At 37.6% G+C, this 14,728-nt stretch overlaps 1 protein-coding gene across 1 annotated transcript in view; it reads left to right on the top strand.

Moving 5' to 3' along the window:
- The window catches only part of LOC124721847 (vinculin), a 302,703-nt gene that overhangs the window by 236,734 nt on the left and 51,241 nt on the right, over positions 1-14,728 (top strand). The window contains exons 17-19 of the mRNA XM_047246978.1: positions 228-347; positions 3,833-3,889; positions 12,954-13,078. Of these exons, the coding sequence (XP_047102934.1) occupies positions 228-347; positions 3,833-3,889; positions 12,954-13,078 (302 nt within the window). The remainder of the gene's footprint in view (positions 1-227; positions 348-3,832; positions 3,890-12,953; positions 13,079-14,728) is intronic.

The following is a 14,728-nucleotide window of genomic DNA, read 5'->3' on the forward strand; positions in this document are numbered from 1 at the left end:
GCACAGAAGTATACTAAAGGGACAAGCAAGGATTCTTTGATTTTGTCCATGCAGTAATCATTTTCTAGTGAAACATGGATAAATATTTAATTACTATTTAAAAAGTTAAGTAAAAACAAATTATCATTGACAAATTACTATAAGTAATGGTTCTGTATTTATGGTTCGAATGTTTTATGAAAAATTTTTAAAGCTGAAGTTATGAGAATGAAGTGTGTGTGGCACAGTGGGACAGCCTCTCCGTGAGCAGCTTGGATCGGACCTTGGTGCTACTACTTCTGCTTCACCTGTCGGATCACGACCCCACAGTTCTGCTGCCCTCAGCCCTCTGCCCAAATGGGCTCGAGGTATGCACATGTGGGTCATCTTTTCTTGATATATTGAAACTGAAGCAGCTTTGAGGGGGTTTCATGGACTTGATGGTATTTGTAGTATGGTAATCTGAAAATGAAAAACAAAATAATAATAATAATAGTAATAATAATATCTCTCTCTCTCTCTCTCTCTCTCTCTCTCTCTCTCTCTCTCTGCGCGCGCACTCCAATTTTTCATATGAACTTCCTAACAATGTACATTTACATAAGTAGTTGGCTCATGCCATATTAGTGTTAAATCATATATAGCAGTTTGTTTGATGTGCATTTTATAAAGTTTTTTCCTTATCCTTGTAAATATACTGCTCACTATTTTTGCGTGTCTGAGTGTCAACAAATGAAGTTTAAGTAGTGACTAGTTGTGAGAGAGAGAGCCTTAGAATTGAAGTTATGTGATTCTAAAAGTAGCTATTTCTTCGGATCCTGTAACTTTTTCTGTGTCAGTGCACTTGTAAGAAAATTAACTGTAGAATAAAAATTTAAATTTTCTCTAATGCGTGGTCTAAGAATTGATTATCTGTTTGGCATATCAATACAAAATATAATGTTATAAATAATATCTTGTGAGTGTATAAACTAAAGCAGTGTCTTCATTTATTCTTAGATATACTTTGTAGTTCAAAGTTTATGGCAACATTGTAGATCTACAAGTTTTAAATCTAGAGGTTGTAGTCAAAGGCAGGGATACAACATAATTTCATGGCTAATATTTGCTGTTAATCACTTGAGGGAAGAGGAATGCAATACCATCTCTCATCAGCCCATGCTACAGCAAATGAATATAATGAAATTCTATGTTCTGAAGACATTCTGAAAGAAGTGAAATATAGATTTATCAACAAAGGACTGTCCTCTTTCACGTAGATGCCCCAGTTTGTGGGACAGAAATTGAATAGTCATCCATCACCCACCTTTTAAGGGGATATCTTCAGTTGCTACATTGACTGTGTGAGGAATGGTGGGTGCATAGACTCCCAACTTTTTCCGTGTGGACAGAACTTCCTGTATGCTTAGGCACATCTTTATGCTGGTACAGTAGGTAGTAGTTTTGTCCTCCAAGACATCAATGTTTGACCATGCAAACTGTATTAAGAGTTTGTGTTCAGCTAACCATCAGAATTATGTGCGAATGCAGACATAATACCATTTTCATGGTGATATTCATTTAGTTACTCTTCTTTGTATTTCACCACATACAAAAGCTGCTAGCAATAGTATTCACTATTAGAATATTGCCAAAAAAACTACAAGCCTTTAAAATATTTAGAGATAATTCAGCTTATTATTACTCTGATTTGTCTTACTTTAGAATGTAGTGAGCATCACAAGGAAAAGAATCTCTGTCTGTACAGGAGTTGGAGAAAATAATATTAACAGTCAGCCAAGATGATTTAGGGCCACCTCTGATCAATAAAACAGCCCTATTGATTCTAAGAGTCTAATAAATGTGATTTTATACCATTCCTCATGAAGAAGCTATTCCAGTTCCATGGGAAATGTTGAAGAATTCTAATGAGCCTGTAAATTTTATTTATTTATTTATTTATTTATTTATTTATTTATTTGCAACATTGGCAACAATGTATATTTTTTACTGTTGTTTCTTGTTGACAATATCAGCTTATTCCTAACTCACTCAGTTAATACTCAGCAGAAATTCAACATGCATTCGGATCGGACTTCCTTAACTCTTGTGCAGAAAGGTGTGAAGTATACTGCTGCATCCATTTTCAATAATCTACCACAAGAATTCAAAAAGCTAAGCAGTAATCTGCATGCTTTCAAATTGAAGCTGAAGAGTTTCCTCATGGGTCACTCCTTCTATTCTGTTGAGGAATTGCTTGAAAAATTAAGCTGACTCTTATGTTATACTGTTGATTGCATTTACTTAAACTTATGGCTTGACTTTTTTGGATTCATAAACATTTTATTTTTATCTGTTATTACTTTTATGTCATAATTTCATGTACTGACATGTTCCATGACCTTGGAGATTTGCTCCTCAGTTTGGTCCCTGTGGAACTTGACATGTAAAAAAAAAAAAAAAAAAAAAAAAAAAAAAAAAAAAAAAGAGGGCTCAGTGATATTCAAATCTGGCTCTCGCCAACATGTGGAAAGATGAGATATTTCAATATTTCAGCCTCATGAGCATTAAATCACTCAAGATTATCTCCAGCCGCATTATTATTTTGTGAACTTCAGTCCACATGATCACGCAAATGGTTTCACAAACCATTTAAGTAATTTTTTTTTTCTTCATCGTCATAAGGCCCAATGCAAACTGTATGTAGCCTTCCAAATCATTACATAACATCCATGCTTCACTGTTGGAAGAGAATGGTTTGTATTGCAAAGTTGCGTTCTTGTATGGCATACGTAGATATATCGTGTGCCAACCAACAAGGTAAAAGTAAAAGTGTCAGACCTCACTACATGTTTCCCATGTTTCCATCAGTTGGCAGTCCATATTTTTAATTGTTTGCACCAGTGGTTGCAGCCTCTCTGCATTCACCTTCTTTAGAAGAGATTAAATAGTAGGAGTTCTACCGATTCCCCCCCACTACTTCTTGTTTCAAGTGAAACTGCATTTTCGAGAGGCATACTAAGCCAGGGGTGCATTTTTCTGGTATTGGTGATCTTGTTGGAGGCAGGAGGCAATAAAATTGACAAGTTACCTCTAAGAGGAAGTTTAGTTTTTCTTTTACAGTTGTTTTAAGGAATTGGTTTCTGTCTGTTACGATAACACTAATGCACTCCCGTCTTGTGGCCTACCGGAACCACCCAACTCCCGTGTCATCCTCAGTGGAGGATGCGGATAGGAGGGGCGTGGGGTCAGCACACCGCTCTCCCGGCCGTTATGATGATATTCTTGACCGAAGCTGCTACTATTCGGTCAAGTAGCTCCTCAATTGGCATCACGAGGCTAAGTGCACCCCAAAAAATGGCAACAGTGCATAGCGGCCTGGATGGTCACCCATACAAGTGCCGGCCACGCCCGACAGCGCTTAACTTCGTTGATCTCATGGGAACCGGTGTATCCACTGTGGCAAGGCATGATAACACTAAATACACCTAAATTTGCCAACATCATAGCACATTCACTCATTAATAGGGCACCAATAAGAAGTAGCTCTTGTTACGAAGTCTGAGAGATCGATTTGATAGGAGATCAACATGAGACAACAGCAATAATATGAGGAGAGGTAGTGGGGAAAAGTAAATCATTAATACTTTATGAATATGATGGAAAAGATTTCTGGATATATCATGTTCATATTATTTTGTCCGTCCCCTGTACAGTTTGTAGCATAATTCGCAAGAAACACTGAATGCAGGATGAAGTGTTTGACCCTTATTGAATTTAATGTTATTTGTAAAAGTGAGAAAAATAAAAGTACATAAAATGAAAAATCAACTTGCCCTCTGTTGTAAACAGCATGGTATTTCTGTTCCTCCAGGCGACAATGCAGACCTCTTATACCAAGAACTGTCACCCGATGATTTCTCTGGACGAGGTATACTTCAACAAAGGTTGGGTCAGGTTATTGTAAGGCTGTTCATGGTTCAAGAAAAAATTCATGCTTTAGAATGGATAGTCATGATCACATGAGCATTTCCTGCCATTGTTATATAAATACATGCAAAGAATATTTTTGTTGTTTTGTAGTTTGTGCATATGTTTTCTATGCAAATGGACTCAGAATGCAGTTACAGGTGCAGAACTTTGATCAGCCTTCACAGTCAACATTTGACCTGGTTGCACGATTTATTGCATGTCACAATTTTCTAAAATTGCACGTTCCAAAAACAATTTTTAAGCATTTTGCTCATCAGGATTGATACTGGACTATAATCCAGTTTGGTTATTGCATTGTTTTCAAACCAGAGTAGCTGCATGTATTGCCCTTCCTCTCAGAAATTGTTCTCAACTGGATGAAACTTTTTCATCGAATTGTTCGGAAGCATGCAAGCAATGTGGGTATGTGCATTCTGCAACAGAAAGCATTACCCTGTGGATAAGAACAAGCACGTGTTGTATCCCGAAATCCAAGTCTGCACTAGTTCTCAAATGTTCATTCTTTTCATTGGTACTGAAAATTAGTTGATGTCTTTCACTGTGGTATCGGATATAAAAAAGACTCTTCCTTGTGGCAGAAGATACATCTCATCCATCTAATTATTTAATAAATTCTGCTTGGTTCAGTATATGGTCAGCTTTTGAAAGAGTGAAATAATGTAATCATATTGTTTAATTTGTGTGTCATTCTAAAAGGTTTGTTGTGACTTCAGAATTTTGTTTGAAAGATTTGTTCACACTACCTTCCTGTAATTTTACAGAGTAACTGACATAATCATTGTGCAACTCATTTTTATGAGTTAAAGTGAGTATGAAAGGGGAAAGTATAAGTGATGGTATTATACTAAATGCAGTGAAATTTACTGAAAAGTAAATCATAAGAAATATAAGCAATATGTATATATACTCGTATTATTGCCTATGATATCTGTGAATTGCATAATAATAACCCTTATCAAAGTAATTAAAGCGTTCTGTATTTATTCTTCCTTGCTGTAACTGCATTTGTTAAACAGTTTGCCCCCATGTGATTCAGATTACACCAGGGTTGTTAGTTTGCATTATTTTCTTTTCATTTTACTCATATTTTTCCATTTTATCTCTCTCTCTCTCTCTCTCTCTCTCTCTCTCTCTCTCTCTCTCACACACACACACACACACACACACACACACACACACACACACTCTCTCTCTCTCTCTCTCTCTCTCTCTCTCTCTCTCTCTCTCTCATTCTGATTTTTCATATGTGGTATGGTGGTCTAGACTAATAAATATAAGAATGCTGCGGGGGGGGGGAGATGGCTAGTATGGTGCGCAATAGGCTATATATATTATTTAATTGGATAGATAAAAAATCTACTCACCAAGTGGCAGCAGAACACACACATAAAAGAATGTGGAGATTAGCAAGCTTTTGGACCCAGTGGCTCCTTCTTCAGGCATAAGGGTTGAAGGGGAATGAAGAAGGGTGAAGGAAAAAGATTGGAGAGGTCTAGGAAAAGGGGTAGATTTTGAGAAAGTCACCCAGAACTGCGGGTCAGGGGATACTTACCATACGGGATGAGAAGGAAAGATATTGAATTATGTCTCAGTGATTTTTGTAACTGTAATAGTTTGTAACATTTCATTGCATACAGTACATGTCCTTTGAATTGTCATATTCTTTATCTACATTTCTGTGTCTCAAGAATAAGGGTCTATATCATTTACCCGGCTTTTCTTACTTTCATTGCGTTTTCTTCGTCTGACTGTTACAGCATAACCTTTTTCTGTTCACTGATGGTCCCAAAAATTTTGAATGCAGTACAGTATTATGTCCTTCAAAATCTTCTTTGCTTTCTGAAACTGATTTCTTTGTACATATTATGGCATAGTTAACTAATAAAACTGTTTCTCTTTGATAGTCCTCCTTGTCTACATACATTTCGTATCTCTCTGTTTCTTTTATAATGTGTATTGCTGTAGTCCATAGAAATCTGAACAGCTGTAGCAAACTCTTCATCTAGCATTCAGGCACAATTACAGGTGCTAATTAATATCCAGCTATTGTGGTGTTTGATACCACATTTTTTTGTCCACAATGCTCAATCATGTTGGATATGCTTCAGTCTGTTGTGTTCACTTGAAAACTTTGCACTTGCTCTAGGATTGTTGTATTGTTTAACACCTTTCAGTTTTATGATGATTTCCCATATCTCTCTCCCTCTCTCCACCTCCCCCCCCCCCCCCCCCCCCCCTCAATTTAGGGAATAGTCTTTTCTGTCATACCTGTTGGTTGTTGGCTTAAATCATTCCGGACACTTCACAATATTTCTTTTTCGTATTATACCATGTAGTATTTCATAATATAGTCCTGACTTGGCTTCAGTGTGTACATGTTATGGGTCTTCAACTAAAGCTACAATATGAAAAATACACGATTTGCTTTCTATGAAATAAACAGGGAAAGAATTTGGCGATCAACTGAAGTTGCTTACACATAATGACTTAGGAAACAGTGGAATGATTTTTGTAGCTTGTTATGATAGATTCCTTTTTGTGAAAATAATTAATGAACTGACTATTGCACTTTGATGTTTCTTTCATTCCTCTCTCTTCCTTACAGACATTATATTCACTCACATTATAGTCATCCGTTGATCATTGTAAATATGGTACAAAGTATTATGTGATAGTTTACACTAACTACCACCCAAAGTTTTCAAATGTTCATCACTATTAATTAAGATAAGTTTTGGGTGTGAGACTTTATGAACAAAAGACAAATACAGAAGAAAATCTGCACATGGCTGTGGTCTTCAGTGTAAAACTCAAAATGAAGAAAACCAAAGAACAGGTAGAAATATACTTAAAGACACAGGTACAAAAAGCGTTGAAATGCACGTGGATCCATGTTTCTCAGTATTATTCGTACACTCCTAAGTACATAAGTAATCTGACTTACAATGATATTTTCAGTAAATGGAAGTCCTGCATTGACAGCAATTTTCTTGATGTAATCTGCACCGTCTGAAAATCTACCTGCCATGCAGGTACTTGATTTTGGTCTCTTTAATTAGTCTAGTGTGCGTGGTAAGTATTCCAAGACTTACATGATTGTTCTGCCCATCTTACTTCTGTGCTGAAATGTATTGCTCATACTAATCTTTTATATGTGCATGCTTAATTGTTTTCAGTGTTAAGCAAATGGCTTTAATGCATGTGCTTCATATGAAAATTAAATTTATTCTACAGTCAAATGTGGGAACTTGTTTATTTACTGATTTATGTGCTCTGGTCATTATTGTGCTGCAGCGACCATAGTGTATACAGCAGCAGTAGTTCTAGTGGTGGTGGTGGTGGTGGTGGTGGTGATAGCAGTAATTATTTCTATTTTTATTATTACACAGTCTTTAATTGTATTGATACTAAATGAAATGTGATACTCATATACTGTAAATTTAAGTCATCATAGTCATGTGGGAATTTAAGTCATAAATTTAAATTTTGCAACACACTAATCTAAGGCAGAGATCATCATTAACCCCTTGTCAGTGCAGAGTTGTGCATTTACAGCCATAAACATCTCCATGGAAGCCACATGACTTGTAGAAGAATACTGCAATACTATTTGTGTATATTTTCTATAACACTGCAACAGCCACTTCTTAAAGTGAAGAAAGTGTTTGACCAAAGCTTATAGTACATAATTATATTAATATTATCATTAGTTTGACCTACATTTTATCAAAACTGGTGAGGAAACAGTCATAGATAAATTGCAGAAATTCCTTTTGTTTGTGGTGTTGATTGGTCCTCAGTCACATGCTTATTTTTGTTTTTAGGTTTTGCTTGCTTGCTCTTTGGTGGTTCATTCTTATTCCATACCAGATTTCTTACACTCTTCAGAAATCCCATGTGCTTACCTTTCTTTCTCATTAATAACATTCCTTACCCACTGTCTTCTATTGTGCTCTCCAGGTACTTGGGACTTCCCTCTTTGTTCAGTACTTGCCCTATAATGCTTAAATTCAGTACTACTCTAATTCCTCGTTGTCACAACCACTTCATACTACTTTGCAATAAATTTCAGTCCATACTTTCCCACCACTACTACACATACATTTAGACTTTCTTAGACCTCTCCATTTCCCAACACCATTTAATTATCTGAAAACCCCATTGCTTTCATATTTTCATTTCCTTTTTGCAGTTGCATTCTTGCCATTATTTCATCCATAAGGGTGTTCAGAAATAGTAGAGATAGTGTACTCCCTTGCTTGAACCTATTTTTTCTGTTCTGATCAGTCTGTCTTCTCCCTTCCTACTTTTACGCAACTCACACATCCTTGACACATGACATTTATTCTTCTCATACTCGGACATGCAATTCCCATTTTCACGCTATCAAATGCCTTGTCATTGTTCAGGGACATTATTACTAAATCATTACCATATTTGTAGTCTCTCGCGAAGCAGTATTTCATGAAAAGTTAGATCTACTGTTGACTTTCCTGGTCTAAACCCATATTGTTCCTCTCTGAGTCTTCTTCCTCCTAACATTCGTACTCTCTTTTCCAGGATCTTCTCAAATACCATGGCAGCATGGCACATCAAAGTAACTCCCCTACAGTTTTAACAAAGTTTCCTGCCAATCTTCTTAAAAATTGGCACTATGATTACCTTTTTCCAGTCTTCATATGACCTTTTCTTCCATTCTGTTCTCACAACCTGATAGAAACACTGCACTCCAACAATACCACCTATTTTCACTATCTCTACACTTAGTTCATCCAATCCACGTGCTTTTCCTCTGTTTGTGTTGTTTATCACATCCTCCACTTCTGTCCACATTAGGTACAACTCAGCATTTTCTACATCCCCAGGCTCCTCATTTTCCTCTTCCATGTTTCCATTAGAGGTTTTTGAAATATTCCTTCCATATCTCCATGATTTCCTGTACATTCTCAACTTCCTTTCCTTCTTTATCGATTTTCCTGACTTTTTCACAGTGTATCTATCTAAGCTGTAACCATTCCATAAAGGACCTCTTCTTACTCCCCTGACTGTCATCTTCCTTCATATTTGCTCACTCTTCCGTTCATTTCTTCTTATCCCCTACTAGAACTCTCTTAACCACCTTCTTCTTAGCATATTCTCTTTTTCTTTCCTCTGTTGTCTCTAGCAATCACATAAAGAATGCTTTGTTTTTCTTTGCAACTTCCTCCCTTACTCTATCTTTCTACCAGGGTGTTTCTATCCACCTTTTTTTATCAGTTGTTCTTCTACACATTTTTCTGCTGCTTACACTGTAGTTGTTTCAAATCTTCCGCTTTCCTCCTCTATTGACTGCATGTAATCCCTTGCCACATTGTTCCTTACTATTTTAAGAAATTCTTCTTTGAATTTTTCTTCTTTCAGTTTCCACCCTCTTGTCCTCCTTTCTTTTCTTTCTGCCCTCTTTTCTTCTTTAATCCTAAATATCACTGCTACAGGTCTGTAATCACTGTCTAGGGCTTCAGAAGGTATTACCTTAACATCTGTGACTGTTCTCCTTGTGTCGTGGTCACATATTCTGTTGTTTACTGCAGATTCACTCAACAAATATTGGCTACACCACATCACCTTAAAACTTCCCTTCTTCTTAAACCAAGTGTTGCCCAAAGCTAGTCCATTTCTTTTGCCTCAGTCTAGCAATTATTTTCCTTACTCAGTTCTCCTTCATGGTTGTTCTACTCCCAATACTTCCTCACGCCATTCTTGCCTTCTCTTTCCATGCCCATGTGTGCATTCAAATCTCTCCTTATCACAATCTTCTCCCCAGTGAGTTCTCTCAGCATTTCCTCTTCAAGGTCCTCCTCTTTTTTAACAGAATCTCCAATTTGTGGTGCATACACTTGCAGTGTTTCTTTTTCTTTCCATTCACATTTTTCTGTGACTATCATCGTGAGACTTATTCCCTTCACCATCTCTTTCAACACTCCTCTCATAACTAATGCCACTTTGTGCCTCCCTTCTCCCTCATTTCCACTCCAGTGCAGCCTGTATCCACTCTTCTACTTTCTTCACCTTTCCACCTGGTTTCTGACAATCCTAGACTATTCCACCTCCTTCTGTTCATAAAGTCCACTGCTAGTCCTCCACTTTCCCTGTCAGCATCTGTTTGTTCAATTTATGAAATCTTAGTCCTTGTGAATAGGTGGGTAATCTCCCATTTTATCCATTCTTAGAAATCTTGTTCCAAGTTTGAAAACCTTATTTTATCCACTACTGGCTTGCTGGCCCTATCATAACTGGATTTGCTATTGGAGTTTTCCCTCTAACATTTTTCTTCTGTGGGGGGTATTTTATTTCCCCTCCTATCTTTCAATGTTCCACTGCCTGGGGTCACATATCAGGTGCTCTGAATCAAGATTGCAGCCCGTCATTGTGTAATGATTCTTTCCCCCTAATAACTTGCTTTTGAGTCGTTTAAGGTGCAGCTTTAGGTATTTGGTATGTGAAGTGGCAGTAAATACCAATCATCTGAAGATGAGCCCTCACTGGCTTAAAATCTAGATAATGGAAGAATATACATATAATATTTTACAGAAGCATTGCAATATTAGTTGTGAAAGCCCCTGCTGCAGTTTGATAGCCCAAAGAACCAGCATATGTGACTATGTCATGCATATAGTGATCTGCGGCATTGTGCAGCAGAAACATCCTCTTAAACGGGTTCTTGTTGTATTTCATCTTGACAGCCTCCCATAACCTCATAATATTTTCCTGTGATTGTTTGCTCTTCACAAACATAATCTGTTAGCCCAATGATTGTTGGGTTTTAGCCTTTTTTGGTGATGGTAAATCCGCATGTATCCACTGCTTACTTTGCTCCTTTGTTTCAGGATCATAGTGATACACTCAGCACTTGTTTATGGCAATTTGGAAGCTGAAGAAATCACTTGCACTGGTCCAACACAGCTGCAACATATTCGCTGCTGCCTTGAATGAGTGTGAACAGGAACAGAACCCAGTGAACTGTGACCTTTGTCAGTTCCTAATGTTTTGCAAAATGTTGAACACTGATGTGTTACTGATTTTCACTGTCAACTCAATTGTGATATGCCAGTCATTGAGCACCAGGTCTTCTCCTTCTCTTGCAGTTGCTGGTTCTTCATTTAGAGATGGTCTGCCACTTCGTTTTTCATCATTCAGATTAGTTGGACCACACTGGAGGCATCTACATCACCTAACCAGTGTTATATGATATTGCATTGTTGCTATAGACTTCTACCAATTTGGCATTGGTTGTTGCAACTTTGTTGTCCTTCAAATGAAGAAAAAGAGTTATCTGCTATACTCCACTTTATCAATGGGCTGCACCATTTTGATTTAGCTCCTCTAACAGTGCACTGTGGTACTGTGGCATGGGAATTTCAGTGTATACCAGAACTGCAGGAATATATCTGCAAACAAGCAAACAATTTATTACATAACTTTATTTTTCAAGGTGATAATTAAGACTTTATGATTACCCCTCATAAATGACTGGCAACTGTTGGTATACCTGAAGTTTCTAATGTCACTTTTCATTATTGTTTTTTCTTGTTGACTTGTATTTCATTTACCAGTGAGTAAGCTGCATATTTCCTATGTCAAAAACATTACAATAATGATTAGTTGGGCTGCAAACTACTTTGCTGTTGTTCATAACTTTCATAATCAGATGTCTGAAGTCAGTATTTCTGTATAACAAATGCCCTTTGAGTAACATACTACACAATTGTGAGAGTTTCTGAGAAAATGGATAGTGTCCAAGAGGACCGAGTGAATGACAGCAAAAAGCATACGTGAATCCAAAATGACAAGCCAAAAGGAATCCAAAATATGAAAGCAAAGTACTAAAAAACCACAATAGCAAACAGAAAAATAATCAAAAGTGAGTGAGTAACTGTGTGGTAATAGTAACTGTGGCAACTGAAAAGCTTCAGATACATCAACACAATTGGATCAGGAAAGTGCACACACCATCCTCCTAACTTACTTCTGCCAGACGGTCTTGCAAGTCAAGGGAAATCCATTCCTGCTGTGGTGCAGCCATGCAACCAAAAAATTCTCAACAGTCGACACTGGTACACTCATCACCTAACATCACTAAAAGTTCACTATCAACTGTTCCTATTGCATTAATATTTATTATTCTTAAATATCTTATTTTTCAGCATTTTTTTTTTCATTTAAATACATGGAACCCTATAGAAGAAATAATATTCACAATAAAAACGTTAGTGGATCATTCGAAACAATTTTTCAACCTTCTTACAAAGATCATTTGGTCATTCCAACTGCCTAGTCCATATGAACTGATTTTATCTATCAGCATTACAAATTATTTGCATAGATGGGGAAGTTTAAACATTTTTAATATCTTTAGTGTAAGGGCATTTAAACATCCTAATGCTTTTGGCACGAACAGCCAAGCAGATACAGACAATATATGAAGAGTATATCTGAAAATGGATGTTTCAACATGGTAGATAAATTTGCTGTAAGAGGAAAGGAATGATTATTAATACAATTTGAATGATTTAATCCTAAGTGTACTAGTCAGAGAATGATTTGAAAAAGCAAAAAGTTAACTGATCAAACTGATAGAACATCTTGTCTTCTGTAACACTATTGCACAGCATAGTGCAGAAATGTACTGCATACGATAAAGTTCACAGCCTAAGTCGTTTCTCAGCCCATGAAGAATGATATTTTCAGTTGGATTCGTGGACTGTAATATCAGTTTATCATATTTCACCTTTAACTATGCAGAATGTTGCTAAAAGTAGACTGAACGAGATACATAACACCCCCCCCCCTCCCCCTCTCCCCATCTTCTCAGATAGTTACTATGAGCTTTTGCCTATGAGATTTGATGCAGGAAAACTTGCTTCCATCAATTAAATGTCACTGATTCTTAATTGTATCACATAAGTATCAAATGTGGTGATTTTTTATTACATGTGTCACTAGTAGTTGTTATGTTAAAGCAGATTACGCTCCACCACGACCACCGTTGCCTGGTGGGGAAGTTCCACCACCAAGACCGCCTCCACCTGAGACAGATGATGAAGATGATATGTTTTCACATGCTCCTCTACCTAATCAACCTATTATGGTAAGTATGGCTATGGTGTTGTCACACTCATACCTTCACTGACATAAATTATCAATGTTATATTCAGTTAAATGTGAAAACTCTTTCATGCATGTGTTACATGCACTGATATCTTTGAAAATTGCAGCTCCCAGAGTGAATCAAATGAATACAAACTCTGAGGTTGTATGGTTTAGTGTATAAGCAATAGACTATTAAGATGGGATATGCCCTCTCTTGAATGGTCATACAAAACTGAGTCAGTAAATAACCTGCAGAAAGTAAGTGTCAGTATATCTTAATGGCATCAGAGAGAATTAAATCAGTGTGTGAGTTGAGTGTAAACTGGGAATTACGTTGGGTCTCCAGGAACGGGTTTGTGATGTCGTGACGTGTCGGCCTGAGCAGAGAATCTTATTACAATATGTAATGCATATGTGAAACAAGTGAATAATTGAAGCTCATACAGTGTGATGAGTGGGCACTCAATCGCACAATATGTCTATGATGTGGGATTGTCTGCAGGACCATATGACTTTGTATTGCCACTATGCTATCTTTTGCACGTTTAATGTGTCTGCTCCACTGAACATAAACCATAAATGGGAATTCAGGTGGTGCCTCTCTGGAATGCTCAGTTTCTGGACGAGTCCCACAAACTTCAAAGTGACAGACTACGTTGTTGAGTGATTTAGCAAACAAACATTAGCTGTTACAGTTTGAGGTACCATTGAATATGACAAAATTCTTAAGGCTTTTGTGGCCACTTGTTGGCAAACTGTCTATTTGCTTTTGTCTCGGGTTCTTCGGGCGATGTTCGTCTGATGATTTTACTGACGTTTCGCTAGCACGAGTGGCTGTCATTGTCAAAGCTTCACCCTCCACTGCCGGTGGTGAACTGGAGCCGAGCTCGCGGCCGCAAACTATATGTACCTGGCACACCAACATCCGAGGGCTTCTCCATGGTCATTTCCGGTGCAGTTCTCCTCTTGCTACCTACGATGATCATTTGGTGCAGTATGGGAAGCCAGGATCCATTTACCTTAAGGCTTTCCTCTTTCTTGTTGAAGCTGTTCCCGCGTTTGTGTATTTCTATAGCTTCTCTAAACAAGTGGTTATGGTAGTGTTGAGGAGTAATGGGTACTCCACAAATTATATTAGAAGTGTAACAGAGCCAATGTTGGGTACGGCCTTTCTGCCATACATTCCCAGAGTGAAGGGCAGAATCGGCCGTATTTTGCACAAACACGGCGTAAAGACAATTTTCAAACCGACAAGGAAGATCAAAGACTGTTTTAGATTGGCAAAGGATAAAAGGGACCCACTTGCAATGTCGGGAATATACTGCTTACCATGCACATGTGGAAAATTTTATGTCAGAATGACTGGAAGATCAAAGAACATTTCAGGTTGTGGCAGGGGCGACAGCCGATCAGTTCCAGTCATTCCACCAAGAAAAGATACATGGCTTGTGTTGTCTGTAGTTCAACCATGCCTAGACGGTCAATACCATGGTTCGATCATGTCTGCATTGTCACTTTGTACCAGGAAGGGCTCTCAACAAGGGAAGTGACCAGGTGTCTCGGAGTGAACCAAAGCGATGTTATTCAGACGTGGAGGAGATACATACAGAGATACAGGAACTGTCGATGACATGCCTTGCTCAGGCCT

This window comes from Schistocerca piceifrons, chromosome X (genome assembly GCF_021461385.2).
Source record: "Schistocerca piceifrons isolate TAMUIC-IGC-003096 chromosome X, iqSchPice1.1, whole genome shotgun sequence".
Lineage (NCBI taxonomy): Eukaryota > Metazoa > Arthropoda > Insecta > Orthoptera > Acrididae > Schistocerca > Schistocerca piceifrons.